This window comes from Diachasmimorpha longicaudata, chromosome 5, assembly GCF_034640455.1.
Source record: "Diachasmimorpha longicaudata isolate KC_UGA_2023 chromosome 5, iyDiaLong2, whole genome shotgun sequence".
Lineage (NCBI taxonomy): Eukaryota > Metazoa > Arthropoda > Insecta > Hymenoptera > Braconidae > Diachasmimorpha > Diachasmimorpha longicaudata.
Genome location: NC_087229.1, coordinates 8445958 through 8472036, shown reverse-complemented (window position 1 = coordinate 8472036; position 26079 = coordinate 8445958). Strand labels below are relative to the sequence as shown.

The following is a 26079-nucleotide window of genomic DNA, read 5'->3' as shown; positions in this document are numbered from 1 at the left end:
TTGATTTACAAGACCACCTCATTAAGACCAATATCTCCTCCAATTATTCTCACTCTTCAAATGTTATTCAATGAAAAAAAAAAACACTCACATTTCACTTTTTATTTTTTCATTTTTCACTGTGAAGGCATAAATAGAAAAAAATAATAACTAACATAACATAATTGCACATTTCACAATGATAACAATACTTTTCAGATTCAATTATCGTTCGTTCGGTTTTAATAGAAATAAAAGATTAAAAAAATAATTTCAGTTTTTGCGGTTTGTTTCGGAAATTATCACGTCAGCGACAACGGTTTTAATTGAAATGTTTATTTTACTTGAGTTGAAAAATCCTCAGGAAGCGAATGCAGAAAGATTCCGGATGTACATTTTTTGCTACTTAAGCTCCTTTCGTTCTTCTTTCACACTTATCACACTTAGTTTGTCTTTCGAAATTTCTTGAGGTAACCACGTCAGTGACTTATATATTACACGGCTTGGAGTTGGTCCCCTGTCGGTTGTAAAACAGGATGTAAGCATTACTGAAATCCTCTTCCTGAGGTTTTTGCCTGCTGGTGAACTCGTCATTGTAGTGATGCCAACAATTGGTGCGTGGATTTTTTGCATATGCAGTGTAATGCCCAGCAGATACCCCTGATTAATTGAACACGATTAGTTCACTGGAGTAGCAAGAGAAGGGAGCAGAGCTCTCTTGACATAAAATCATTCAATTTCATTAGATAATTAGAATTTATACCTCCAAAATGGCAGACACAACCATAGAGATCATATAAATGTCGTCCTATACTGAGTCCCGCAAGAGGAAAAGTCACTTTGTCATCTAATTTCATGCTAACACATTCGTAGAACACAAATCTGTAAAATCAATAATAATAGAAGTAGAGGAATGCTACCGAAAGTCAACGTAAAAATCACGAAAAATAGAAAATCGAATTACCGTTTGAGGTATACTATGAGGTACTTGGGGTACCGATGAACAGCGAGAGTTTTCGTCGCACACTGATTTCTCTCACACTTGGGACAAAACCAAGGATTGTGTTCATCTAATATCTCACTGAAATTTAGCAAAAACGACGGTTAATGAATATTTTGTCGAATCGCTCTTTCATTTGGATTATGAATAATTATGAAAGAAATGACAAACCTTTGAGTGAACGCTTGCAAACAGTCATAGAGAGATAAAGGATGTGGTGGACGTTGTCTGTCAATACTGAGATGATCCTTAGATCGTGGGATTTTTGGAATATTGTCTGTATATCGAATTGCTAACGTATCACTGGTCTGGAGGGATACCATTCCAGTCTCTGGAACAGGGCACCCCGTGCAATGAGTGTTATACATACACCGCGAGCAGTGGTGACCCTGGCCATCGACAAAGTGAATCGTATAGCTTTCCTCCTGTGGCACGATGCTCTTCAAAACCTCATGAAGATTTTTAGCATTAACCCTTGATGGAAGTCTCACCAGATGTGGATACCCACATAATTCGGTCTTCTTTTGATTATTTGGAGCTTCATCGTTATTCGTATCATAGCGTAGGATGACAGGTACATTAAGTATTCTCACAGCTGGTCTGGGTTTGCTTGTCTGTTGGATTTTTGTGAAGGACGAGGGCTCTACCTCGGCAGAGCACACCGGACACGTTCGTGGCTCCTTTTGGGTCTTGAAGTAGTTCTGTTGGGTAATACGCCCTGCTCTGTCAGTTTACGATCTAGCTTATTTCATAATTGTTCATCGATTCGATTCGATTGTTTCATCGATTTGGAAATTAAATCAATTTGGTTCATTCATCAATTTATTCTCACTCTATTTATCCGAATGAACGGGTCTATAAAAAACGGAAGAAAGTTCCCAACCCCCCGCGTCATTGTTACTTTCCACGTGAATTTAAATTATCTCTTTTATTTAAACAAGAATACAATGAAATTATTATATGGCTGGGGTAGATGTGAATTGATTTGGCTCAGTACTTAACAATGAGAATGTGAATAAAAAATCCCTCAGTACTTAGCAGTGTCAGATTAGTCTGAATTGAGTTCCGATTTTTGATAAATCGGCTGGCAGATTTTACTCAAATAGCGGATCGCACAAGTTTCCAATTCATCGGGTATCATCTCCACTCAGCAGAGCATCCCCGACTTAGATACCCGATAAACTTTTTCTGGTTCTTGTGCATGCTGTTACAACACTACCCGTCTAGAGTATCAATCGACCTTGTCTCAGACCTTCCCGAAGTAAAGAATGTGGCAACAGAATGTACCTGGCTTGTATACTCCAACTGCTAGATTGACACTGCTATTATCATCATTGGGATACAACAAATTTCATTCAGAGTTCAGTTTCAAAGTTTAACTTCCATTTATTTAAAAAAAATTATTTCTTCGACTTGAATAAACGTCTTAACTTGAATGTATCACTTAAATTAACTTAATTTGATAGCTAACTTGATTTGAGGGGAGTGCATTTTCATTGCCGAATGCTAGCTATAAAATTTTAAGGCTTCGAATTGGAAATTTTGAGTGAAAATATTCCAGAAGTATTGAAAAATGTGTAATTATGCTTGAAATAATTTTGATTTCCATTGTATAAATCTCGACGTGAATAGTAACAAAAGTAGCGAATTGAACTCTTCCCCACAAATACTGTTCAAAAATATTAACGAGAGGTACGAAAGAAATGCGAAAGTGCTGGAGTTGATATAACAGAGCACGGACCATGAAGACAGACATTTTCGAAATTTGGATTTGTTGGGGGGTCTAGGTCGAATGGCGTTCCTATTGGTTAGGCAGCGTGTGCTGGAACGTGTTAAAGCACAATTGGCTCCGCCTAGATCACGACAATTGGGGTTCGGGAAAATGCTCTGAATTAAAGGCGGCTGGAAAACCCCAATTAGTAGGGGCGACTACGGCCTAAAACCGAACGACAGGGTATTATGGGTGAGGTCATAAATCGGCTCCAAAATGACAACTGATTTAAATGGGGGGATTAGTGAGGATTAACAACGAGGAACGAAGATTATAATTTCTAGAATTCCGAAAATATCAACCGCAATAAAACGGGGTGGAAGAAATATTTTTCAGCTTAGTAAAACCGCTCCCCGGAGCAGGGTTCCGTCAGTCAAAAATTTTGAAACAATTTATTGGATGTTTAATCTCCCACGAAGTTCCTGAGAGTCTATGTTTCGTCGGAAGTAATGAAATAATCGATTGAATTCCTAATCGATGAATGAAAATAAAATTAAAAGAAAATGTTTCACCTCAATACAGGTTTCACACATGATGACACTGCAGTTATTGCCACCATGTTCCATTAAGTCTCCATCCAACTCCTCCAGGCATATTGTACACTGGCCAATTTCCTCTTCTGTGTTGGCTACATTCCGACAGGGCTCAGTCTGTGGTACAAGATCGTTATCACAATCGTTCGTTGATACATAAACCTCTGGAGGATCCGTCAATTCGAATGCGTATACTGACCGGCTTGTATCTTTGACGTGTTTCAATAATAAGTTATCATCCTAAAACACGAAGACAGACGTGAAAATTTCGTTTTAATTTCAATGAATACTGCATCAAATAAAGCAGCAGTAGAAATGGCAATTTCAACGATTTTGTTAGGACAACAAGAACTGTTCAAAATTGAGTGAATAAATAGGATTGATAAGGAGACGCGACAATTATGAAAAAGAAAAATATAAATCTGACAAAATACTGTTCAATGAGATGTAGCCTCGTAATCAAAACTCCATATTACGAGAATGTTCTCTCATCAAGTAATCAAAACGTTATCTAATTTTGGAGGATAGTATCGATGACAATCTAGACTACATGAAGTGTCACCTTCTTAATTCTCCAGGAAACTCGATATATATTCCATTAAATAAAACCATAAATTAATCGAATATCGACTTACAATACTTAATGGGTTTTTGATTAGTCCCTCACTAGTCCAAAATTCCAAACTACTTTGACTAATTCTATCGCCCACTTTTGGTTGGGCGTCAGCTGGATTTTCCCGGAAAATCCGACGATAAACCGGAACTGATTCATATAATGTTCTACTCGTGTAGTACTTTTTCCGATTTCTCATTTCACCCCATGTTTACGTGTCAGACAGTGATCTCTACGAAACTTCGCACGCATTTTTTTCTCTGTGTATCAATTTCCTTGAAATCACAAGCGGACACATACCTAGGGTTCCTTCTAAGTGTTCAGCATTTTACATATTCAACGAATATATTTAAAAAATCATTTAGAATCTCACCAAGATTCTTGATATGTGATTCTCCAATACCTCAGCTAATGCCAAATTACCAATGGGAATATCTTCTTTCTCCAACGTTTTAAGTAATTCTTCTTTCAATTTTCCAATATTAGATTGTTTGTTGAGGGATACAACGCATCTAAGTGGAGGTTCATTGGTCGCAGGTATATAGGTGACAGTAAGTTGTCTCTCCATTGCATGTGGAAGGGGCACTGATAGGTACATGAAGGGCTCGTATGTCACTGATACATGTTGACAGACAGCACAGACCACCTGCAAATTATTAATTAAATTGAAAATACATTAAAAATTAGACCATAGATAGCCAATAGCTCATTTTATAACAATACAATAAGGCTCATCCACTTTCAGCCCCTTTTGATAATTACATTGATAAGTATTGTCCCTGCGGAGGAGCTCTGTATCCCATAAACATTAATGAATAATAATCATTATATTCTTTACCGTGCTTTTGAACTGTCCTTGAAAAGTATCAACGATCACACTCCTGTTGGACTTGAGATGTTTAGCCCAGTGTTTATCAGCCTCAACCTCGTCCTGCGCAGCAATAGCACCATTATCACAATTTTCCATTGGACTTAATAATAAATCTCCACTAGTTCCAAGTCCATCTCTACTACGATTTTTTTCCTGATCTTCGAGTCTCATTCTTTTCACATTACACTTCTCCGATGCACTTTCACACTCTGTATCCGATCCCCCCGACAAGCAATTATTACAATTACTTTTTTGTACATTAACTTCTTTGATTCTCTTAATACTCAAATTTTTATTGTCAAAATCGTGGTTCTCGGTTAAGTTTGCGTTGTCTAGCGCCATACGTCGGAGATTATCCTTTGGAAATTTCTGGGAGTCGTAATGAATCTCATTGTTGCACTCCTGGGGAGTTACAAGGAAATTAGCATTGCTTGTCTTGGCATCTTTAACGATATCGATGTATTGATTGTAACGATTTGGTTTCTTTGCTAATTCCATCATTTCACCAAATCCGTACATTGAGTCTTCATCGCTGTGTGTTTTGTTATGAATGAAACCCGATTTTAGATTCAATAGTTCGTCCGATTCTAGGGTTTCCTCGTCATCGGGTAAAGGAGAACCTGAAGGAGAGTTCGCTGTACTATCCAAACCATCTATTGGAGAGTCGAAACCTGTGTTAAACGGAAAACTATTAATGCGTCTGTCTAATCGCACAGTTTTGAAAAAATAAAAAGTGTGAGAATGTGGCACCAGCCAGAAGCAATAATTAGTACAATGTGAATGACTGGAAAGAAGGCTGACCTCTTGGTGAGCCTGCCATTGTTACATTAGGACTATTCGGACAATCTGATGTGGGTGAATTGTCGTACGTATCCATGAGATCATCGTTACAGTTACTAGAGGCAGTGACGATAGTATCAAAAGTTGACGATAAATTGTCACGGTGACTATTCATACTAAGAGAGTCGGCAGTGATTGCAGCTGAGAGTGGCATTTGGCAACTCTTGGTAGGCTTGGCGGTATTCATTTGTTCGTGGAGAGAGTCGAGTAATAGAGCGAGGAACTCTTGACAATCATGCTGAAAAAAAAATTTCAATCACTGAATGTGATATTTGAAGAATTCGTAATAACATTCCACGCGAAAACAAAATCCATTATTGCAGTTATGTAGTAAATATTTATGAATAAATCACGCACAACATGCACTCTAATGATTCTAACTTACCTGTCTATAATCCTTGAATTGAGAATGATACGCTGCTAACGTTTGTTTGAACTCATACGGCCTCACAACACTGTACCTCCCAGACCACATTTTGCTCAACAGCGAGCTGAAATTCTCCATCAGAGATCCTGGTGGAGGGGACTTTTCATCCTCCTGCTGCATTTGCAGAAAATGTATCAAAACTGGTGGCGTTGCAGTAAGGCACTGTAGTCCAGCAGCCATGAAGCACGTGTTCCCAAGATTTCGAAGACCACACACTCCAGCGGGGTTTGTCGCTTCTACAAGAATCTAAGTATTTATATCGTCCCAGAAGACTTTTGTGAAGTCCCTGAAATATTTCAGTATTGGAATGATGACGACGGATCGGTTGAATTTATTTTAAACTGAGGTTAGACTACGATGAAAGTCTTGCATCTCAAGATGGACCGATTCACATCAGGTGAATGTTTTACGGTATTTTTTTTATCACTAATTATGATGATTTTTTTTCTCCATCGCATTAAAAACCGTGAGAGGGTACGCCTTAGTATACCAGCGTTCTCATTTTAAAGTTAAGGTGGTGTCCATAATACACATAAAGCTTGGACTATATTTCTGAAATTTTGTGAACGAGGTTTTAGGGCCAACAAACAGTTGAAAATAAATGTTTTAAACAATTTAAAGAACATAAATAAATAAAATATGATATGAGTTTATAACTTGCTAGATTCTAAATTACAAAAAATTTAATAGAATGCCATGAGAGGGAGGGAGATAGGTGCATATATACTTAGTCAGGTAGTTGTCAAAATTGGCAGAAGTCAGAGAAAGAAAATACTAATAACGCAGAAATTAACGGCAATATGGCTTCTGCCTAATAGTATTCTATGCTACTTGTTTAAAATACTAACCGGTAATTGTATCCTCCTGAATATCTGCAGAATCTGAAAACAAATTATTCAGGTTCGAGCTCGGTGGAAGGAAGGGACCGTACTCAGCACCAGCAATTTCCCCGGCTGGGTCTGCGCCTATGTCGGCGAAATCATCGAATGCCTGAGGTGGAGGAAGGGGTATTGCCATACTGACGACATCGGATCTTGAACAGTTTGCTTCAGCCCTACAAAGGGAAGGAATGATCTTAAAATACTTCGGAAAACTCCGAGGTTTTTCTTCTTTCCCTATCCCGATTTCTAATTCTCCAGACTGTTTGGATAAAATATGGTAACATTTCATACCAAATGAGCAAATTGATTAACAGTTATAACAAGTTATAGGTTATGTTTATGGAAAGAATAGATACTTGTAGTTTGTAGAATATAAAGATTGTTGCGGAAGGGTTGTGGTGTTTACATCGCATTCGAAGAGTAGATCGAAAGAATTTGTGAGACGTACGAATTTAAATGCCTGCGTTTACCGCAGGTCCAAGAATTTTACTGAAGTTTGTGAGGGACAAGGACGGAATAATATTTGTGGAATATTGGAGACATAAGGTATTTCCTTAGGTCTCCAAAAAATTTTGTATTTTTAAAAAAGAACAAAAAAGAATATGGGTATAATTTCCTTGAAATTATTTGGTTTGCTTCAATAGCCTAATCCATCATTAATCTGATATTGCGGCAGAACCAAATCAACGGAACTCATGATTGATAATTTCAGGTATTATACCAACCACGTATTTTCAATGCCCATGTTTACATCAGTATTAGATTCCTTGTCCTCTTGTATTGCCAGATGATGGTCAAGGGAATTGGCGAGTGGGCTGAGGCTCGTTGACTCTGACTCTAACAATTCTGGAATGTCACAGAACTCCGATAATCCTGACGAGTCGATCATCGAAATCCCGCCGGCTTCCAAGGTACCGACCTGATTGTCCATTCGGAGTATGGCGTTCCTGAAATATTGAGACAACCCCTCCTTGAGCCCGTAAAATGGAAAATATTTTACAACTGACAAATTATCCAATAACAGATTCTTTATTAACGATTGATTGAATACTCCTTCAACGCTCAACATCAAGATTCATATTCTTTTTAATTTTTCGCAGGAAAGGCTTCCCACATTTTTTCAAGCACAAAATTTTCAACGGAAAATCTTGCAATTTAAAAAAATAATAATAATAATGGCACAGATAAATACATACCCGGTAGTATCTTCGGCTGCAGAAACATATTTTCAAAACTAAATAACAGGCATTCAATTAATTTTTCTAATAATTGGTTTTTACTCCGCGATCTCTAACATAAGACACGTGTTGACGCGTTTCACTGAAGCTCATTGTCCCCTTCGTACATTCCCTCGTTGAAATCCCAGAAAAATTTTTCAAGATAAGGGTTAAAGGGCTCGATATCACTATTATATGCCCCAAGATAAACAGGATTATCATGTAATAGTTTCCCGCATGAAATCAATAGACTTTATCGTATCGGAATGTGAATTATACGTAGGATCACAGACGAATTTTTCAAGTTTTATGTCCGTTTCTTAATACACCCCAACAGAACAACATATTAAGTTTATTTAAAAAACCGCTTTCGAATTTAACTTGATTCTTGAATACAGAAAATTATTAACGGTTGGGAGTCTTACAGGATTTCTCTGATACTTACTCGGATTAGGTTTTTTTAACGAATGAAGAATAGTCGTCACCACCCAATCCACTTGCCGTGTACTACGCCACCATTGCGGTGAACGGCCATTGCGGGCATGGCCGGTTTTATAGTTGCAGGTAAATGGCGGCCATAAGTTACTAATTAGAAAAACGAGCCCATGCGGTCGATTGTACATCATTAGTACACGATTGTACAATAAAAATTTTTTTTTGTACATTTGTCCATTAATTTTGAAAAATTGATAAAATTTTCCTGTGATGCGAGCAAACAAAAGTGGAAAAATCAATGGATTGGCTTAAATTGAGTGTTGATTTGAAAACTGCCCTTAATCTTCTCATTATTTGTACATTATACTGCCTGTAGAGTTATTGGTGATAAAATAATTATGCATTCTTATTAGCATTCTTATGATTTTACAAATCTTTATTAACAAACGGATCCATTTAGGACACAAAATTGCATTTTCCCTCATAGCCACACGTGGTTCCACCTCTATCGGCACAACCAAGTGCATTTATCTATTGAAAATATCATTTTTCATCTGCGGAGGAGGGCTCGCTCCATCTTCGCTTATCACAAAGAGTCCTGGGATCTCAACTCTTTCATCACTTCATTTTCATTCCTCTGCATTTTCTATTTTCTTTCTGAAAATAAATAAATAATTGTTCTTTTCACCTAAACGTCATTATCACGACTTTATCTCTGGTCATTTCCATCGCTCAATAGCCTCCTGAAGCATCTTGAATTGCAACCGCCTTTGAAGTTTCTCATGAAGCTCCTCCAATCCCTCCCCAGTGGCCATAAATCCCCTCAAATTATGTAGAGTCCCATCAGCAATTCTATGATCAGTGATTCGATCCTGGCTATAATTATAAGTTCTAATTTTTTCATTCCTCATGCCCATCCCCTTCTGCTTCTTCCTCATGGATCCTACCTCTGCCATACGCTCATCTAACTGTTGTTCGTAGATTTTTATTCGCAGTTTCATCATAGCAATTTTTCTATTTTTTATCTGTGAACGATCCGTCTGTGCCTCGACGACAGTTCCAGTGGGAATATGAGTGATTCTCACAGCAGAGTCTGTTGTGTTGACGTGTTGGCCACCAGCTCCAGTCGCCTTTTTCGTATCGATCTTCAAATCTTTGTCCTTAATGACAACTTCAATGTCACTTGGCTGCGGAATAACAGCAACAGCAGCGGTGCTAGTGTGTATTCTTCCATTTTTCTCAGTGGAGGGAATCCTCTGAACTCTGTGGACACCTCCCTCGTGTCTGAGTATTTCAAATGCTCGGTCACCCGAGACGACCATACTTGCAGAACGTATGCCACCCACTGTTGTGTTAATTTCAATAGATTCTTGGGATAACCCAAGGCGGTCACAGTAGTTCTGATACATTTCCAGGAGATCAGCTGCAAATATCATCGCTTCTGAACCTCCTACTCCTGCTGTTACCTCGAACATTACATTTTTGCAACTATCTCGACCGAGGTTGCCCTGGATTACTTCTAACAGGTTGTTATCTAGTTCATTTAAATGGCTTATGTACATTTGTAGTTCCTCGAATCCGAGTTTCTTTATCTCTTCGTCTCCTGCAGCTGTGAAGCAGAAAAATGCAAAGGTATATGAGATGGTGTCATGCAATATCGTCTGTTGACTACTCTAGTAGTTCCGGCAAGAAAAAACCTTTGAAAAACATCACGGAAAATTTCAAAATGAAATCAGTTGTATAATTAAGTGATGTCTTTAATAATTAACTTACCAAGTTCATTCCATTCTGTAATATTTTCCTCAAGCTTCATCCGATTCTCCAAAATGCTTATAATTTCCCTAATTTGCACAAGATACCGAAAGTCCTCATCCTTTGTCTTACTGACATAAGCATTGGTGATAGCTCGGAGATAATTTTTAACATAATTATCGGGCATCGCTAGCTCTGCACGTATTCCATAATATTTTCTGGAATCAACTCCAGTTTTGAAATTATTCAACACTCCTTTGAACTGTTTCCGTACCTTCCCGATAGTTCTCACCCCATGCTTCCCAACGTTCATTCCTGTTAAGGAAAGCAACATTTTTCCATTCGCTGCTTTCACAGTTCTGGGTCCATTTAATTAATAATAGGTGCCCTGGAACCACGGACAATCCTTTTTGGAAATTCTACTAAAAGTGATGTAAATAGTGAAGAGGTTATAGGTTATGTACCCTTTTCTGCCATAGCTGTACCACCAAATATAGTTGTTGGTCGTGTAGGTCGGAGAGGGCTCAGCCCAATAGTGAGGACCCCGGCGATAGAAAGCGCTACTGTCTATTTTGACAACTGGCAGCGACCAAGAGCAAGACGTATATATTTTAAATAACTATTTCAATCTAATTATTTTTCTTGATCCCATACTATTCATCTAGAATTGTTTCTGTCCCTCAAATTTAATAAATAATCCATATTCGATTCTATCCGAATAAAAAATGAAGTAGCGTTTTCGATTTGTGAATTTCAGAAAATTTTCGTTTATAGCCGGCTTTATTCTCAAAATTGATTCATTGATACGCGGCAGGGGTTCAGCATTCAATCTGAAATGTTGGCATCATTGTTAGCATCCAACGGAATGGAGCAATCTTCCATTCTTTTTTATTTTGCGTACAGTATGGTATGGGAATGGAGGAGAGTGACCAAAATGACGAGTTTCTCTGTGTTTATGCCATCCTCTCGTGTTTCATCTTGTCGGTTACGTACGTGGCGAGCCTCCACGTGTGGAGCTCACCGCACAACAGGTAATTCACCGGGTTTTCCTCGTTTTTCTCCAGGAATTTAGAATATCGTGGGCTCCAGGGTGTCTGAGGGAGACTCATGGAGAGGGCTAACATGAAACGACGCCAGGTGGCCTCCCAATAATCCGGGAAAATTCAAAACCTGGAGAGTGTACTAGAAAGTTATTGTTGTCTTAAAATCGCAGAAATTAAGTTCGATTTATGCGATTCCGGAAATAAATGGCTTTAAGACAAACAAAGTAGGATCTAAAATGGAAAATTTAATTCATTCCTCCAATAACAAGTTGTTAATTTGACGTAGGGAACATCCAAGTATCATCAAAAAGAGATTCTTCAGTGTTTTCGTCATGTCACTGATCTCTCCAGCATCTCTGTACTTCGGAATGAATGCCAAAGTTTTTCAAAAGGTGAGAAACCGACAGGAAAATTTTGTCAAGTGAATTTTAACTGAAAAATATTTTTTAAGGCATCCATTTGGGAGCTACTAGGGCTGAGATGGTCTGGATTACTCCAGGCTATTTTCATTCCTCTGTTTCTGACGATGGTGCTGTTTCTGGGGCCCCTCAGTATGCAGGGACTCAACGGACTTTGGCGATTGTACGCTGGTCAGTATGCCTGTACGTACGTACGATTTTGTCAAATATTTATTTTAATGAATTCCAGATAATTACAAAAATAGCTCTCCAGAATTGTTTTTTTTATTAATTCCTGAAGATTAGAGTATCCGGCCACTTCTTAAGTATTTTTGCTTCTAAATAAAAGCTGGGTAATCATTAGAATCGGTTTCCGTCAAAAGATAAGACCTAAACCAAACCTTGATTATGAAAAAATTAATAAAATCACCTGGTAAAGTTCCATCCAATCAGGAGCAATTTCCTAATTTATTAGTAACAATGACTATAGCAATGTCTACTTATTTCAAGTTTCATTTTATTTCCAGAACCCATGTATTGGGTGGGAAGTGCAAAAACTCTCATATTCTGGAGGAATCAGGTAGTTGCACCTTTGAGTGAGGAGTGGACATTCAGGGCCTGCATGTTGCCATTACTGCTCCAGTGTTTCAGCCCAACCACTGCCATTTTTGTATGCCCATTATTTTTCGGAATGGCCCATCTTCATCATGTAGTTGAGAGGACGAAGATGGGGATGGATGTTAAACATGCCATCGTTATTTCAGGTTTAAAAAATGGCACATTCATTTAAATAAACACGTCAATCATTTGTCAACCTTCAAAATATAGGTTCAACATTGTTTCATCAATTTCAGGGTTTCAATTTGCATATACGACGTTATTTGGAGCTTATGCAGCCTTTCTATTTGCCAAAACAGGTGATTGCCCAAAATAGTTGATTTATTACTTTTATTTTATTTTTGTTTTTTGGTTATTGCTGATAGTTGGCGAAGATAGCAATTTACATAATCTGCATAATCGGTCAATTGAAGATCGAATAATTCAGATGACCAGCTATTTTTTTTTTCATTTCTTTATGAAATATCTCGTAATAATAGAAATACTCGCTTCCGAAATATCTTCCCTTCTATGTATAAAAAATTAATTGATTCCATATAATTCCAGGTCACTTTGTGGCTCCATTTGCAGCTCATTCATTCTGCAATCACATGGGTTTTCCAGATCTCGTGGAAGTGCTTGCGTGTGAAAATCGTCTGAAACGTGTTGGCTTACTAAGCGTCTTTGTTATTGGTCTAGTGGCCTGGTGTTTCCTCTTGACACCAATGACAAATCCCACTTGGTTCAATAATAATCTCTTCTGGCATAAGCATTTTCTATAATTATGCACTGGTAGACAAGAAAATAGTTCCCCAAACAGGTCTCCTTTGATACAGAAAGATCGCTAGTTGACGAGACAAATGTTATTGGCTAGGAAAATTGGACGCAGACGATAATTTTAAGATTGGGTTTCTCCGTCATCACGAAAATTTGATTATTCAGTCGTCTGGGTATTGCGATAATTAGATAGAAGCATTTCAAGTGAATTCTGGTGTCTTAATTGATTACTAATGTACATAAGATTTGTGACAAAGTTTTTAGACGAATAATAAATGATGATTTATTGATGAGTTTATTGATTTCATTGAGATCACAGAAGAAAGACAGTCGGTTATACAATCTCCTCAAATCAAGGAATTAAATCTATTAAATATATCTTTTAGATTCAACAAATTCTTCAATATTAATTAGTGGTCAAACGATTCTCAATTTGCCATTTTAATTCGAGATTCACCTAGTAAATATCAAATTCTTAAAATGTTCCCTTCATTTTGAGCAGCGAAAATAAATACAATAACTAGGGAACCAATTCGATTAAAAATCAGTATATAAAACAGAACTGGGAATTATCGTGACTTTCTTTGATCATTCCCCCATAAATACCTTAAATGAATGAAATAATACAATTGAAACAAAACACGTCTCATTTCCAAATCTAAAAAAATCCTCGAAAATAAAAAAAATCCAAAATTCATTCAGTCTATCCTAAGCGATTGCCCATTGAAAGCTGATCAACCCTCTCTCATCTTTTAAATTCATTGAAATAATTTAACAATTCTGAAGTGAAGTGGTAAGAGAAGGCAAATTCGTTTATTTCCAGTTTTGTTTCTTGACGAACATAAAATAAACTGTTTTTTTAGTTTAATTTTTGATTTGAGATATACGTCAGAAAACATGAAAGGAAATAAGTAAACTTACCTAATGTTACCACTTCACTACAGGATTTCATAATTAATCCCTACCCTTCACGATTGACTGGAACCCGCCCCGTCCGAATTAAACTGCGACTGGTTCAAGAACTGTACATTACTAGCTTTTAACCTGGGTCCTGAGGATACGACCGAGGGGCAGGGGCTAATGCAGGGAGTCGAGCAATGACTGTTGCTCAAGTCACACTGATCGAGAAGTTTCCAGAGTTCCTCAGGGGTCGGTCCCCCAGTAAAATCCCTCGTCTTCTGAGCATCATAACAGGGATCGAGAGCAGTTGTAAGATCCCACATCTGGATGGCACCGTTGGAGTGCCCGGTGAATATGAATCTCCTGGGTCTGGAGCCCATCCTGCTGGATCCCTCACACTCATGAACACAGAAGGAAGTGATAACTGAACCGTCCACTGACTGTATAACACAAACTCTCTTTCCGTTGGAGGCGAGACGAACGAATAGTTGGTCTGTCTCGGGGACGACCTTCTGGACGAACACCTGTTCATCGTACTGCTCGCCAAAGGGACCGAAGTCGTTACCAGCTGTGTAACTGACGGATGTCTCCATTGAGTCTAGTGAAACTATCTTGAAGGAGGCCTCCGGGGTCGAGCCCGGTTGGGTCGATATCATTCCGCGAAATCTAGTTACTGCCCAGGATCGCACGTGGTTGTACTCAGAACAGACTGAGACGAGGTATTTTTCAGACAGCGTCACCTGGGGATTGAGGGCATTGAGAGACGGTCATCGGTCATTTTTATTTGAACTTCGTATTTTGTTTTACCTTCGTCACACTACTCTGATGAACAGTAAACGTCTGAAATAATTGTGGACCATGTCCCACTGTCTCCGGATGCTGTACAATAACCCTGACACTTCCCGATTTAGTGCCATAGGCAATCTCAATCCAATTCCCACAGAGACCTGCTCAAAGTTACAAAAAAATTTCAAAAATTATGCAAACCATCTAACACGTCCCTCGGTATGATTATTAATGAGTTAAAGAAGTCGATTTCAATGGGGAAGTTGTAGAACATCACCCTGAGGAATGATTTCAGAAAAAAAAAGCGGGATATTTTTGCTAGGAAATTCTTCTTCAATGGGGTCATTGCCTTAAATAGTTCAAAATCCATTCTTTCAAGTTTTATTTTTTCTTGTTCGTTTAAAAACCAATTCCCGCAAGGATTTTGCGCAATTAATTAAAACGTATCCTTTCCCGTTATCACATCTTGTGCTCGTTTGAAACTTATAAAATCCATACTTGCCTTGTGCTACTTATCCAGACGTTCGGTACGTAATTCATGTAGCAAAAAATAATCATAAGTGGATTTTTTATAATTACAATGATTCTCATTAGATACTTACTTGTTTTCGGAGTGAGGTAAACAGATATTGCGGTTATTGGGTCGAGATTTGGATCCCTGTAGAGTTCAGTCACCAGGAGATCATTATCCTTCATTCTCAGAGGGAACTTTTGCATATCTACATTCAATTTCAAATCATTAACCGTCACGGCAGCGTTTAAAGAATCAGACTGACACAAAAAAATATAGAGCAAAAGTCAGACTTTTTTTTATCACATTTGAGCTCAAATTTGATGAAAAAAATTGTTTGAATTTCGTTCCACATATTTTTTTCGCATTATTCCATTTTTCAACCCCCTCCCCTGCTGAAGCCGTCATTACCAATATAATAAATCGATCCATTATTGCACCCTAGGAGTAAGAAGGATCCAGCAGTGTCAAAGGAAGAGATAGAGACGACATCCTGGATCTGCCAATGCTGAGACATGGCGTGCCAGACACCAATCTTCCCAGTTTGAGACAGAGCTACAAGCTGACTCCCAATGAAGAACAGATACTCAACCCTTACGTTCAAGTTAAATGTTCCAATATTCGTCTTGATGCCCTCCTCAGAGACACTCCACAGTCTCACTTGTGATCCATAAGCGATAGCTACCATCTTACCATCAGCTCCAGTGCCCATTTTAGCATTTATCGCTACTCTCTCGATGATTGCCTCTATGTGAGGACTAGTAAACGCGTGCTGCCATCCTGAAGAGTCTTTCAATCTGTTACAAATTCGTAAATATTCTCAATGGTGACGGAAAATAATTGCTGAAGAATTATTCCATGAAATTGGGAAATTGAGTGACATGACATGACATCTGTTACTTTTTTAATTTGAAATAAATGTTCGCTCCTACCTATAACACGTGATAAAATGAGCATAAGCAATGACGATCCAGTTGTGATGAGCCTTGATGATCTGCACCCTGAGAGGGTCGACCCACCCCGAAATCTGGTGGGGTCCAAACACTAGCCCTACTTCGTTCTTAAACAGTTTGTTCATATCTGCCGAGCTATTGCGAACGTGTCTGAGATCCAGTGAGGGATTCCTCGAGTGCTGGAGACTTCGCTGCGGTACTCGGTAATCCAAGGAGGAGTTCCTGGAATGATTGCTCAGGGAGGGTTTTTGATTCTGTCCACTAGTGCCTGAAACTGTAGCAGCAGCTGCTTGCCCTCCACCAGGACCATTCGATGTTCCTGCGACCTCTGGACGTCCTCCGGAGGACGCCCTCCCATGCACCGAGACATCAGCCACAGGAGGAACCGCCGCAGGCTCCTGAAGGGGAATACTGGGCGGTGGCAGATATCCATAGAACAGAACATCTCCACAGGACGACTGGGTTAAGTCCTCGCAGAGAATTAGTCTCTTGATCAACGGGGTAATACCGTAGTACTCTGCTTCATGTCTCAACGCCCTGATGTCAGTGTTTCGGAGGTCTATGTCCCTCGTTCGAAGGTAGTTGAGGATTATGGAGAACATTTTGGGATCTCTGTCCACGAAGAGGGCTCCAGTCTCATCCCTCCTGCTGGCGATTCTGTTGCTCAATAAAGCAGTGAAGAATGAGTCTGGGATCCAGGTGAGAGTTTGACGGGAGGTCGAGAACCTGGTGCCTCCTACGTTAAGGTGGACGATGTCAACCATGTTCAGGGAGTGAGCTAATGCCATTCTTCAGTTTTCCCTGTTTGTGGACAATTCCGCACGATTGGTAGGGATTGTTTCACAATTTTCAGGGATTTAATAGTACTTTGACACCGATGACAGCTGGGAGAATGTTATTGTGAGGTAAACAATAAGTGAAGAGAGGGTTCTGATTGGTATTTGGAAAGTTAGCGAACAGAACTTGGTGGCTTTTATGGTAGTTTCAATATTTGTTTATCTGTTGGGATTTTAATGAGTTTAAAATACCGTTAAAAAGAGTCAAACTAAGGGATTAACCAGAGAAACTGTTTATTGGAGGGAATCTAGGGGCTTCGAGAAGGCTTGAGCTCAGTCTTCATAAACAAAAATCGCTGCACAAACATAACCTCAAAATTAAAAATCAATTACTCCAAAGAATTCAAGTGAAATGAACAACTTCAAGTGACTCGGTTGTGTTATGCCTGTCCATGGGCTCCAGGAGAATATCCATCAGTTATAAAACCGACAAGTTTCCCTGAAAACACCGAGGAATTAATTGAATATTAATTTAAGTGAACGTAAATCAACCAGATTACATACGTAATTCTCTAAAAAATATAATTCCATTCATCGGGATTTTTTACTGATATCGACGAGGAAGTCGTTGAAATCGTTAGGTTAAGAGTTTTTTTAAATTTTCATTTTTTATTCTTTTGCTAAAATGAGTGAAAATCAAGAAATTATTGGAGTTGAAAACTCTGACAATGTCGCAGAGGCTGAGAAATTCAAGGAGGCAGCCAATGATTATTTCAAGAGTAAGTTTTTGCCATTTTTTGGATGTTTGTTGGCTTCTCCGGGGAGCGAGGGTGGTGATGGGGAATTGGAGAACAAGGCGGGTGGCAGTCACGTGCGCTGCGAACTAACCAAACACGGCAAATATTTATGACAATGCTGTGCATAATTGACAAATTTTCACAAATTTATTAGGATCGCCACTTGATAAGGGTTGAAGGGATACACTTGTGTGTACGATTTTGGCAATAATCCTAATCCTTATCAAGTTTAGAAAAAACACCTTTACTCCAAACCTCTTAATCCAAACCTCTTAATTTGCTAAACATGAATTCTAGCATTAGTTCTTTTGCAATAACTACGCAAATAAGACCGAATGATAATGATTTTCTACTCCTCCTACAGATCAATGTTACGAGAAAGCCATAGAATTTTACACAAAGGCTATAGAATCAAATCCAAACGTAGCAACTTATTATGCAAATCGTAGTTTTGCATACTTGAGGACCGAATGCTTTGGTTATGCTCTCACCGATGCATCTAAGGCCATTGATTTGGATAAAAATTATGTCAAAGGTTATTACCGACGTGCTGCTGCTTACATGTCCCTGAGTAAATTCAAACAGGCACTCAAAGATTTTGAAACAGTCACCAGAGCGAGACCCAATGACAAAGATGCTAAACTTAAGTATACTGAGTGTAATAAAATAGTTAAGAAGATTGCATTTGAAAAAGCTATTTCTACGGAGGAAAATCAAAACAATATTGCCGGCAGTATTGATTTGGAAGCAATGAGTGAGTAGACATAATTTCCTTTCCTTCTCAATATTTTATTTCACGTACTTGATTCAATAAATTATTTATAAATTCTTTTGTACTTTGAGATAAACATGAGTAGTTGTTATTCATTATTTACTGGAAAATAAAATGCGTTTTTCCTGCTTTCACTTCTCTAAAGACAAAAAATACATAAAATCAAATGATGATTAAAACCGATTTCTCCAGCAATCGAAGACAACTACAACGGTCCCCAGCTGGAGGATGGCAAGGTGACAGTGAAATTTATGCAGGAGCTCCTGGAATGGTACAAAGACCAGAAGAAACTCCCCAGAAAATATGCTTACAAAATTCTCCTTGATGTAAAAGCCTGGTTCATGGCTCAACCGAGCTTGATTGATGTGCCCATACCGGACGACAGCAAATTCACGATTTGTGGGGATATTCATGGACAATTCTATGATCTACTCAATATATTTGAACTCAATGGTCTGCCATCGGAGGTCAATCCTTATGTATCCTTTTACTATTTGTTTTTCATTCTTGTCGGGTAGCCTTACGCTTCATGAAGTGGTGAATTTTTTCTTAATGCCAAATACCAGTTGTTCAATGGTGATTTCGTTGATCGAGGGTCATTCTCAGTTGAATGCATCTTTACACTTTTTGGATTTAAATTATTGTATCCAAATCATTTCTTCATGTCTAGAGGTAATTATTTAATTCTTCATCTTTTGAAGTTTAAGAAAAGTATTTTATAGTTCCACTAAAGAGTGATTTCCCTTTTAAATTTGAAACTCTAGGGAATCATGAATCGGAGATGATGAACCACATGTACGGTTTTGATGGAGAAGTAAAAGCTAAGTACACAGGACAGATGGCTAAACTCTTTACGGAAGTCTATAACTGGCTACCCCTAGCTCACTGTCTCAATAATCGAGTAATGGTGATGCACGGGGGTCTCTTCTCGCGTGACAACGTTACACTGAAGGAGATTCGAGAAATAGACAGAAACAGGCAGCCTCCAGATGAAGGTGTTATGTGTGAACTCCTCTGGTCTGATCCCCAGCCACAACCTGGACGTGCGCCTAGTAAAAGAGGCGTTGGAGTACAATTTGGACCTGATGTTACTCATAAATTTTTAGAACTCAATGGACTCGATTATGTAGTCAGGAGTCATGAAGTCAAGAATGAAGGATACGAGGTCAGCCATTATGGCAAATGTATCACAGTTTTCTCAGCTCCAAATTATTGGTACGTATGATTGGGGCTCGAATGGATTGCAGGAGAGTGACACAGAGTCATTTAACACTTCATGCAATAGTCTATGCATCAGAATTATCAGATGGCTGTTTTTTTGTTAATTGTTTTTGACTATATAAAATCATTCAAATGTTTTTAAAAAACCGCAATTATTATAAGACAATTGAAATATCGATTTTGTTGCAGCGACACAATGGGTAACCAAGGTGCCTTTATAACCCTAACTGGTAAAGACATGAAACCGAACTTCACGACTTATGAAGCAGTGGTACGTCATATAGAACTATAACAGTAGAATGAAAATATGAAAAGTCCTAATCTATTAATCTTCTCTTTTCAGCCTCATCCAAATATCAGGCCAATGCAATATGCCACTAATCTACTAAAATACATGATCTAAAGCAGTGATGAAAAACCCTTAGGAACTTATTGTTAATAAATTAATAACGATTGATGAATAAGATTTTTTTCGAGTAGATTGAAAGTGTTCGTAATATATTTGATACCAACGCCGTGAAAGCGGTGATTTGTAGTGACAATTGTCGAGACCGAATCACTTTCAGAATTAATCATGGATTGAAAATTGGAGTGAAGTGAAGAGCGTAATTGATTCACACACTTTTTGTATGAAATTGATGACCGAATGTTCTCAGGTATTTACTCAACTTACATTGATTTTGCTGAGAGCTGTAGACTCAACAGTGACTATTGTTGGATGAGGAAAGTTGAAAGGAAATACAAAGAAACTGCATTGCGCTGAGAAACAAAATTTTTATAAAATACAAATTTTGTAATTAATTCAAATGGTTCATCAACTGAATAGTGGCAAAAGAAACTGATGGTATAAGACAGAAATATCGGTTTGAACTAATCCAAATATTGGATTGTATGAAATGGATTTCTTCATGGTATATTTTGTTTATTCTATCGAATTTATAAAATATATGTCTTTTGCGACACAGTGGATTTTATACATTTCAATTTCGATTTCGTTAAAACATTACTTTTATACTAGCATTTTGTTTCGCGACTATACAAGTTAATTACGATTTTGAGACAATTATAACATAATTTTTTTGACCTCCCAGTATATAGTAAATAAAATTTTCCGGTGAAAAATTAGTAGAAATTCCAAAGCTAAACTGTTTGACAGTATCAAATCCTGTGCGTTGATTGGCTGAAATCCCGTGAGAACAACGAAAATTTGACATTTCTTCCGCAAATCAATTATTAATTAAACGATTGCACCACCAATGCGTGACATCGCTCTATTATGTTTTACCTATTCACTATTCCAGTGCTCTAACAAAGAAAAAACTCAGAACAAATGTGAACGTAAAAACAAGAAGCGCTTTTTAGATTGCGTTTTAAAGCCTTATCAACACTGCATAATTTTTTAGTGATGAATATTAACGAGACAATAGAGTTAGCTCATTACAAACGAAAGCGTAATGGTCGCAATATCCAAAAAGAAATAAGTTCATTGAAAAATTATTTCTACTCGCGATTCGTCAAGAACATTAAATTATAAACATATTTCTTATATCTGATGGGATGGAGGCTTAGGAATTAATGGAACTCCATTGCTATTCGTCGCGTTATTTGCGACAGATTTTTATACAAAAATGAAAAAAAAAAATCTCCATTGATGGATTGATGGATTTACATTTGATTCGATTTTTTGTTTTTTTTTTGTTAATAAATCATGTTTATAATGCGAATGAATTTGATTATGTACCTAGTTCCTGTTCCTGTCTGCCATTAAAGCCACGAAGTTGCTGAATTTTCATTGTTCTTTTCTCGTGGAATGCGTTTATTGAAGTTTGTGATGAGATAAAGTACCAAATGCATCAGGAAAAATCAGTGTATTGTCCCATCCTCCCCTATATTAATGATGACACTAATCATTGTATCAATTATTGAATAATGTATGAATCCCTAACTAGCCCATTAATAGCTCCTAATGGAATAAATTTTTTGTCTAAAGTGGAGAACTGATCGTTAAGACTTTCAATGATTGAGCTGATTGTCAACGGGAATTTAGTTGGAATTGGCAGTGAATATTCATTCATACAATTAAGAATAATATAAAATTTTTTATTCATCATTTCTGTGTGTACATTTTTTACAAACAAAAAATAAGGGAAGAAAGTCGAATAGCATTACAAAGAGACATTGAAACATTCATTACTCTTAATTAACAAATCGTTAAATCTGCAATTACGTATTACATTAATCATGACTTATCATTAACTGTTATTATATTTCTTTCATTAATTAATAATAGATTGATCTTGTGTCAAATATATACACAAATATTGAATTACTTTTCATCTTTCTCTTTAGGTCTGAATATCAGTCTCTGCATTCCAGTGAATAAATTTTCAATTTATATCCTTATATTTTTTCAAAATGCGCAGAACTACCTGACACTTTAATTACAACAATTATGTACTCATCCTTTCATCGACCTCAAAGTTCTATCTTCACATCGTAAACTTAATTTTCATTTTGAAGTGCTAATTAAAATGAGTTATTCTCATAATCTAAACACTTTGGAGATCGAATTTCAACAATTTCCTTTAGTTATATGATAAATATCGAGCATGTATATTGTTTATTAGTGAAGCCTTTGTATTCTTGACACTACGAAAAACAAAATTAATAAATTTACGCAACAGAAGCATCAACTGAACAATTTATAAACGTGATGTTTATTTCTTATCTCAATATTGATCAAAATGATAATTATTTTAATTTTGAGTGGAAAAAATTTTGTGAGCATTAAAACAACAAAAAAATATAACAATTGAACGTACGACGAATCAATATTGAATAGCAGAGAATATCCAATGGCTGCTCACCATAATTTAATACTAGACAGGAATGAAAAATATAACAGAGACATTTCATTTTTCTGCTGTACACTTAGAGAGTACGATCACGAAATACTGAGATAGGGGGGTCAGGGGGCTATAAGAGTAGTAATTGTTATTACTAAATAAATACAATATTTATAGTGCAGTACATGCAGAGGAACGAATGAACGACAGGGGAAATGGAAAAGCTCGAAACGATTTGATAGACTATTTCAGGATTTTGTAGAGATATTAATTCTCTACAAAGAAATATTGAAATTTCTCTTTCAATCAATGAGATTCATATCTATTTACCAAATAGTCTATACAAAATTTTTCGATCCTCTATTAATAGATTATTTTAAACGTTAAAAAGGAACTACATTGAACATTTCTTTAGTTTTCTAAAATCTCTCCCCACCACTGGAACATCTTCTGGGCCGAGTATTGTATTTTATATTTTTTTCATAATTCGTCATTGACGCAGAAGAGAGTTAATGAATTTATTACTGTTTCTCATATTTTTATTATTTCCTCACGATTAACATTTTACATGACGTGAACACAGAATTGCTTGGGGAAATTATTGGCTGAGGCCAGCGACATACGCACAGATTTTATTCTTCTCAGGAAGAAAATTTTTTTTTTTTCCGGTGTCTTCTGGCCTCAGTAGGTAAATTCTTTCGTGATCCCTTGTTGTTTGCGACTTTCCATTTAATTAATGATTGTTCAGGAGATCGCACGGATTGCATTTTTCAGTTTTTTGATTGGATTAATGATGAAAAAAAATGTTTATCATTTTTCGTTTCAAGCAAGCAAGGCACAGGACCTCTACGGACTGAACGTGCGAATGCTAGGAGGCACTACTCAACAGATCCATGCTCTTAACGCCTCGTCAGCAGCAGCACCAACAAGTTACCACTGCAATGAGAATTTCTAGAGTGCTATTGTCGTTATAATGATTCAAAAAATTCGGTAGTGAAGATCGAGAATTCTGTAAGGAAGCGAGACCAACGTCTCTTCAATGGTGTTATCTGATGATTAGCTCAAAAAATACAGGAAATGGTAGAATTTTCATAATGTCTTCTAGGAAAAATAAGTTCTACCAAGAAGTCGTCATGAAAATTATTCCATTGCTTCTAGGTTTTGAGATATTTAAAAAATCCTCATTCTAAGATTTGAGAAGCTCTTCATCGCCGAATTAAACGAAAATAGAAAAGATAATCTCTCGAGAAAATTGCTCGAATATACTGAAAATTATTGTGTTATTATTGTTATCGAGTTACAGATTTATTTCGTAATGATGGAAGAAGAAAATAGTGTAGGCTGTTTCACCAAATTCAGAAGTAAACAATAATGTATGTTAAGCGAAAAAAATTACTCATTTCATTCATGAATTCTGAGATCTCTAGACCTCCATTTTCTTCTTTCAACTGAATTACATAATTATTTGAGCCAAATAAAGCCATCACCAAAACTGCAACCAACTGATTACCAACAGACAGCGAAGAAAAAATAGTATTAACATCGCGTGATATTTACCCCGTCAGAAATTGAGAAATTGTAGCAGAAAAGCAGTTTGTGATTTTTGTTGGTTTGTGAAAAGGTCGGTGGTGGAACCAGTTCGTTTTTTTTTCTAACATTTGTCTACATCTGTGGAGCATACGTCGCGCTCCCATATTGGTATCATTGTTCTTTTCGAATTTAATGAACACAATTCAATTGAATTCCATAAATGGATTAATAATTTATTACTCAATAGAGCAAATAATCAATCTCACGTTTTTGGCGATAATTACAAATCATGCAATGGACAGTTTAATGCACCCGGAGGAGTGATATATGTGGAATAAATTGATAATTGATTCATATATTTATTTGCATTGCAATAGATACTGAGAAAGTGTACCATAAAATGTCTATTCTAGTACAACCAATTTTCTGTTTTTAATTAAAATTATTTACTTGGAACAACTTATTTCTAATGATTGGTAATTTGATATTATTGCAAGACTTTTACTGAAAGTATTTTTTTAGTGAAAATGAAACCGGCGATTGTGCAATTTGATTCAAATTCGTCATCTCTGAATAGTGTACTAAAATTCAAATGAAGAATAAATTATCTCATGAATGAATGTCTGGTCCCGTTTGAGAAACCACAGGCTTTACCCTGTGAGCCAATGAACCTGAGCTTAATTGGATCATCGACATCAATTACACTCTCTGAGACGCGAATTTCGCCCACTCCTATATTCACACCAGGTTTATTCGTAGTGCATTAAACTGTCAGTTTGTCTAGTTGAAGAATATCTTACGAAAATTGTAGGAAAGACGGTTATCAAGGATCAAAGCAGTTTTTTGAGCGAAAAAACAAAAAAAAAAAATCAGAAGGTAAACTGTTGATCATCTTCAATTGAATGATAAAACGCAGCAGTCAATATTCTACGTCATTCAATCGTTAAATTAATAAGTCATTAGACTCAATATATTTTTGGCACTTGCTCCTTATTGTTTTTTCATTTTTTCGATTCCTTGGAATTTTGCAGGCAAAATAAAAACAAGTCATGCATTTAGATTAAAAAAAAATATTGCGGAAGTTATAGAAACGACGATTATCGACGATGAAAGTATTTTTTAAATTAAAATAAAAGGAAAATTCTGAGAATGAAACCTAATAATAATCTTTTGCTGAATAATAAAATCTAGCAAATTAATTTTTTATGCCTTTTTAATACCGAAATTAATAGACATTCGACTCAATAGATTTTGCTACTTTCTCCCCATTATTGGGCATTCTGTTGGCCCCTTCGAAGTTTTCGAACAATTAAGAAGCTAAAATTCATGCGAGCAAATAAACAAAAAGTCAAGATCTTTTTCGCCGAAAATTCGTGCAATTGATTCTGGCAATCAATATTCCCACAAAAATTTGATGTCTCGCTGGCACGCCGACTCTGATGTTAAGTCGAGACGTCCCCAGCAGTTTTTAAGGTCAATTACTAATTGACACCATCATCTCATTTTTAGTCACTCAATCCAACGCGTAAAGGGAAACAAAGGTCACAGGAGTCTCAAAAGTATAAAAAAATTCATTAATTGAAAAATTAACTTCTACAGGTATTCTTGGTTTATTGCGAGAATGGGTAATCGAGGTCTTATACTTCACCGGAAGCACCATCACCCCATTCACCAGGCCTGCCTCGACGAGACGTCTACGCAAGCTGGAAGAACGTGTTTTTCTCTTTTGGGTTTGATTTTTAATCTTTTAAAAATTTTGATCGAAGTAGTGAAGCGTAATAGACCGAATTTTCAAATATAAATCGTTCAATGAAGGAATTTCATCAGAACTTTTATTACAAAAGATCTACTTA

General features: G+C 37.0%; 6 protein-coding genes across 11 annotated transcripts in view; 2 read left to right on the top strand and 4 right to left on the bottom strand.

Annotated features, from left to right (window-relative positions):
• Positions 1-87: 87 nt before the first annotated feature.
• On the bottom strand, positions 88-8830 carry LOC135163047 (uncharacterized). 3 transcript variants are annotated; one of them, XM_064122176.1, is made up of 13 exons: positions 8578-8830; positions 8112-8127; positions 7641-7862; positions 6883-7088; positions 5993-6270; positions 5569-5845; positions 4735-5438; positions 4270-4542; positions 3263-3523; positions 1151-1680; positions 944-1060; positions 743-861; positions 88-639 (listed from the first exon to the last, which is right to left on the bottom strand). In XM_064122176.1, exons 1-13 carry the CDS (start codon positions 8795-8797, stop codon positions 467-469), a joined length of 3396 nt encoding a protein of 1131 aa, XP_063978246.1. In that variant the 5' UTR covers positions 8798-8830; the 3' UTR covers positions 88-466. The 3 variants fall into 3 exon arrangements, with proteins under 3 accessions (XP_063978246.1, XP_063978248.1, XP_063978247.1); XM_064122178.1 differs by having other exon boundaries at positions 8112-8149; positions 8578-8659; XM_064122177.1 differs by lacking the exon at positions 8112-8127 and having other exon boundaries at positions 8578-8714.
• LOC135163073 (CAAX prenyl protease 2) lies at positions 7061-13422 on the top strand. 2 transcript variants are annotated; one of them, XM_064122225.1, is made up of 6 exons: positions 7061-7192; positions 11649-11754; positions 11814-11952; positions 12288-12524; positions 12615-12677; positions 12925-13422. In XM_064122225.1, the coding sequence occupies exons 1-6, from the start codon at positions 7104-7106 to the stop codon at positions 13137-13139; spliced, it is 849 nt and encodes a 282-aa protein (XP_063978295.1). In that variant the 5' UTR covers positions 7061-7103; the 3' UTR covers positions 13140-13422. The 2 variants fall into 2 exon arrangements, with proteins under 2 accessions (XP_063978295.1, XP_063978294.1); XM_064122224.1 differs by lacking the exon at positions 7061-7192 and adding an exon at positions 11094-11350.
• On the bottom strand, positions 8971-10506 carry LOC135163070 (peptide chain release factor 1-like, mitochondrial). The gene is made up of 2 exons (XM_064122219.1): positions 10341-10506; positions 8971-10176 (listed from the first exon to the last, which is right to left on the bottom strand). The coding sequence occupies exons 1-2, from the start codon at positions 10504-10506 to the stop codon at positions 9287-9289; spliced, it is 1056 nt and encodes a 351-aa protein (XP_063978289.1). The 3' UTR covers positions 8971-9286.
• Positions 13411-17385, bottom strand: LOC135163054 (BTB/POZ domain-containing protein KCTD3). 2 transcript variants are annotated; one of them, XM_064122190.1, is made up of 5 exons: positions 16264-17385; positions 15743-16128; positions 15423-15539; positions 14842-14984; positions 13411-14774 (listed from the first exon to the last, which is right to left on the bottom strand). In XM_064122190.1, exons 1-5 carry the CDS (start codon positions 17070-17072, stop codon positions 14103-14105), a joined length of 2127 nt encoding a protein of 708 aa, XP_063978260.1. In that variant the 5' UTR covers positions 17073-17385; the 3' UTR covers positions 13411-14102. The 2 variants fall into 2 exon arrangements, with proteins under 2 accessions (XP_063978260.1, XP_063978261.1); XM_064122191.1 differs by having other exon boundaries at positions 14842-14981.
• Positions 17386-17470: 85 nt separating this feature from the next.
• Positions 17471-21578, top strand: LOC135163061 (serine/threonine-protein phosphatase 5). The gene is made up of 7 exons (XM_064122206.1): positions 17471-17839; positions 18222-18611; positions 18822-19108; positions 19196-19301; positions 19394-19844; positions 20040-20121; positions 20194-21578. Exons 1-7 carry the CDS (start codon positions 17746-17748, stop codon positions 20251-20253), a joined length of 1470 nt encoding a protein of 489 aa, XP_063978276.1. The 5' UTR covers positions 17471-17745; the 3' UTR covers positions 20254-21578.
• Positions 21579-21929: 351 nt separating this feature from the next.
• LOC135163074 (tetraspanin-18) overlaps positions 21930-26079 on the bottom strand; it is a 34325-nt gene continuing 30175 nt past the window's right edge. Inside the window, exon 9 of one of the 2 annotated variants that reach the window (XM_064122226.1) lies at positions 21930-25929. In XM_064122226.1, the coding sequence (XP_063978296.1) occupies positions 25895-25929 (35 nt within the window). In that variant the 3' untranslated portion in view covers positions 21930-25894. The remainder of the gene's footprint in view (positions 25930-26079) is intronic. The other variant, XM_064122228.1, reaches the window with a different exon arrangement.

What these genes read in the sequence shown, in the direction of transcription:
- LOC135163047 (XM_064122176.1), bottom strand. Translation starts at nt 8,797, where the DNA reads ATGTACAAAAAAAAATTTTTATTGTACAATCGTGTACTAATGATGTAC. An exon ending in TGTGTGAAACCTGTATTGAG is followed by an intron (nt 1,681 to 3,262) that starts GTGAAACATTTT and finishes ATTACCCAACAG; the next exon opens with AACTACTTCAAGACCCAAAA. An exon ending in CTCATAGTATACCTCAAACG is followed by an intron (nt 862 to 943) that starts GTAATTCGATTT and finishes TTGATTTTACAG; the next exon opens with ATTTGTGTTCTACGAATGTG.
- LOC135163070 (XM_064122219.1), bottom strand. Translation starts at nt 10,506, where the DNA reads ATGCCCGATAATTATGTTAAAAATTATCTCCGAGCTATCACCAATGCT. An exon ending in TACAGAATGGAATGAACTTG is followed by an intron (nt 10,177 to 10,340) that starts GTAAGTTAATTA and finishes TCTGCTTCACAG; the next exon opens with CTGCAGGAGACGAAGAGATA.
- LOC135163073 (XM_064122224.1), top strand. Translation starts at nt 11,229, where the DNA reads ATGGGAATGGAGGAGAGTGACCAAAATGACGAGTTTCTCTGTGTTTAT. An exon ending in ATGCCAAAGTTTTTCAAAAG is followed by an intron (nt 11,755 to 11,813) that starts GTGAGAAACCGA and finishes ATATTTTTTAAG; the next exon opens with GCATCCATTTGGGAGCTACT. An exon ending in ACTTTGGCGATTGTACGCTG is followed by an intron (nt 11,953 to 12,287) that starts GTCAGTATGCCT and finishes TTTTATTTCCAG; the next exon opens with AACCCATGTATTGGGTGGGA.
- LOC135163054 (XM_064122190.1), bottom strand. Translation starts at nt 17,072, where the DNA reads ATGGCATTAGCTCACTCCCTGAACATGGTTGACATCGTCCACCTTAAC. An exon ending in CATTTTATCACGTGTTATAG is followed by an intron (nt 16,129 to 16,263) that starts GTAGGAGCGAAC and finishes AATTTGTAACAG; the next exon opens with ATTGAAAGACTCTTCAGGAT. An exon ending in TGGATCGATTTATTATATTG is followed by an intron (nt 15,540 to 15,742) that starts GTAATGACGGCT and finishes AATTGAATGTAG; the next exon opens with ATATGCAAAAGTTCCCTCTG.
- LOC135163061 (XM_064122206.1), top strand. Translation starts at nt 17,746, where the DNA reads ATGAGTGAAAATCAAGAAATTATTGGAGTTGAAAACTCTGACAATGTC. An exon ending in TATTGATTTGGAAGCAATGA is followed by an intron (nt 18,612 to 18,821) that starts GTGAGTAGACAT and finishes CGATTTCTCCAG; the next exon opens with CAATCGAAGACAACTACAAC. An exon ending in TCACGACTTATGAAGCAGTG is followed by an intron (nt 20,122 to 20,193) that starts GTACGTCATATA and finishes TTCTCTTTTCAG; the next exon opens with CCTCATCCAAATATCAGGCC.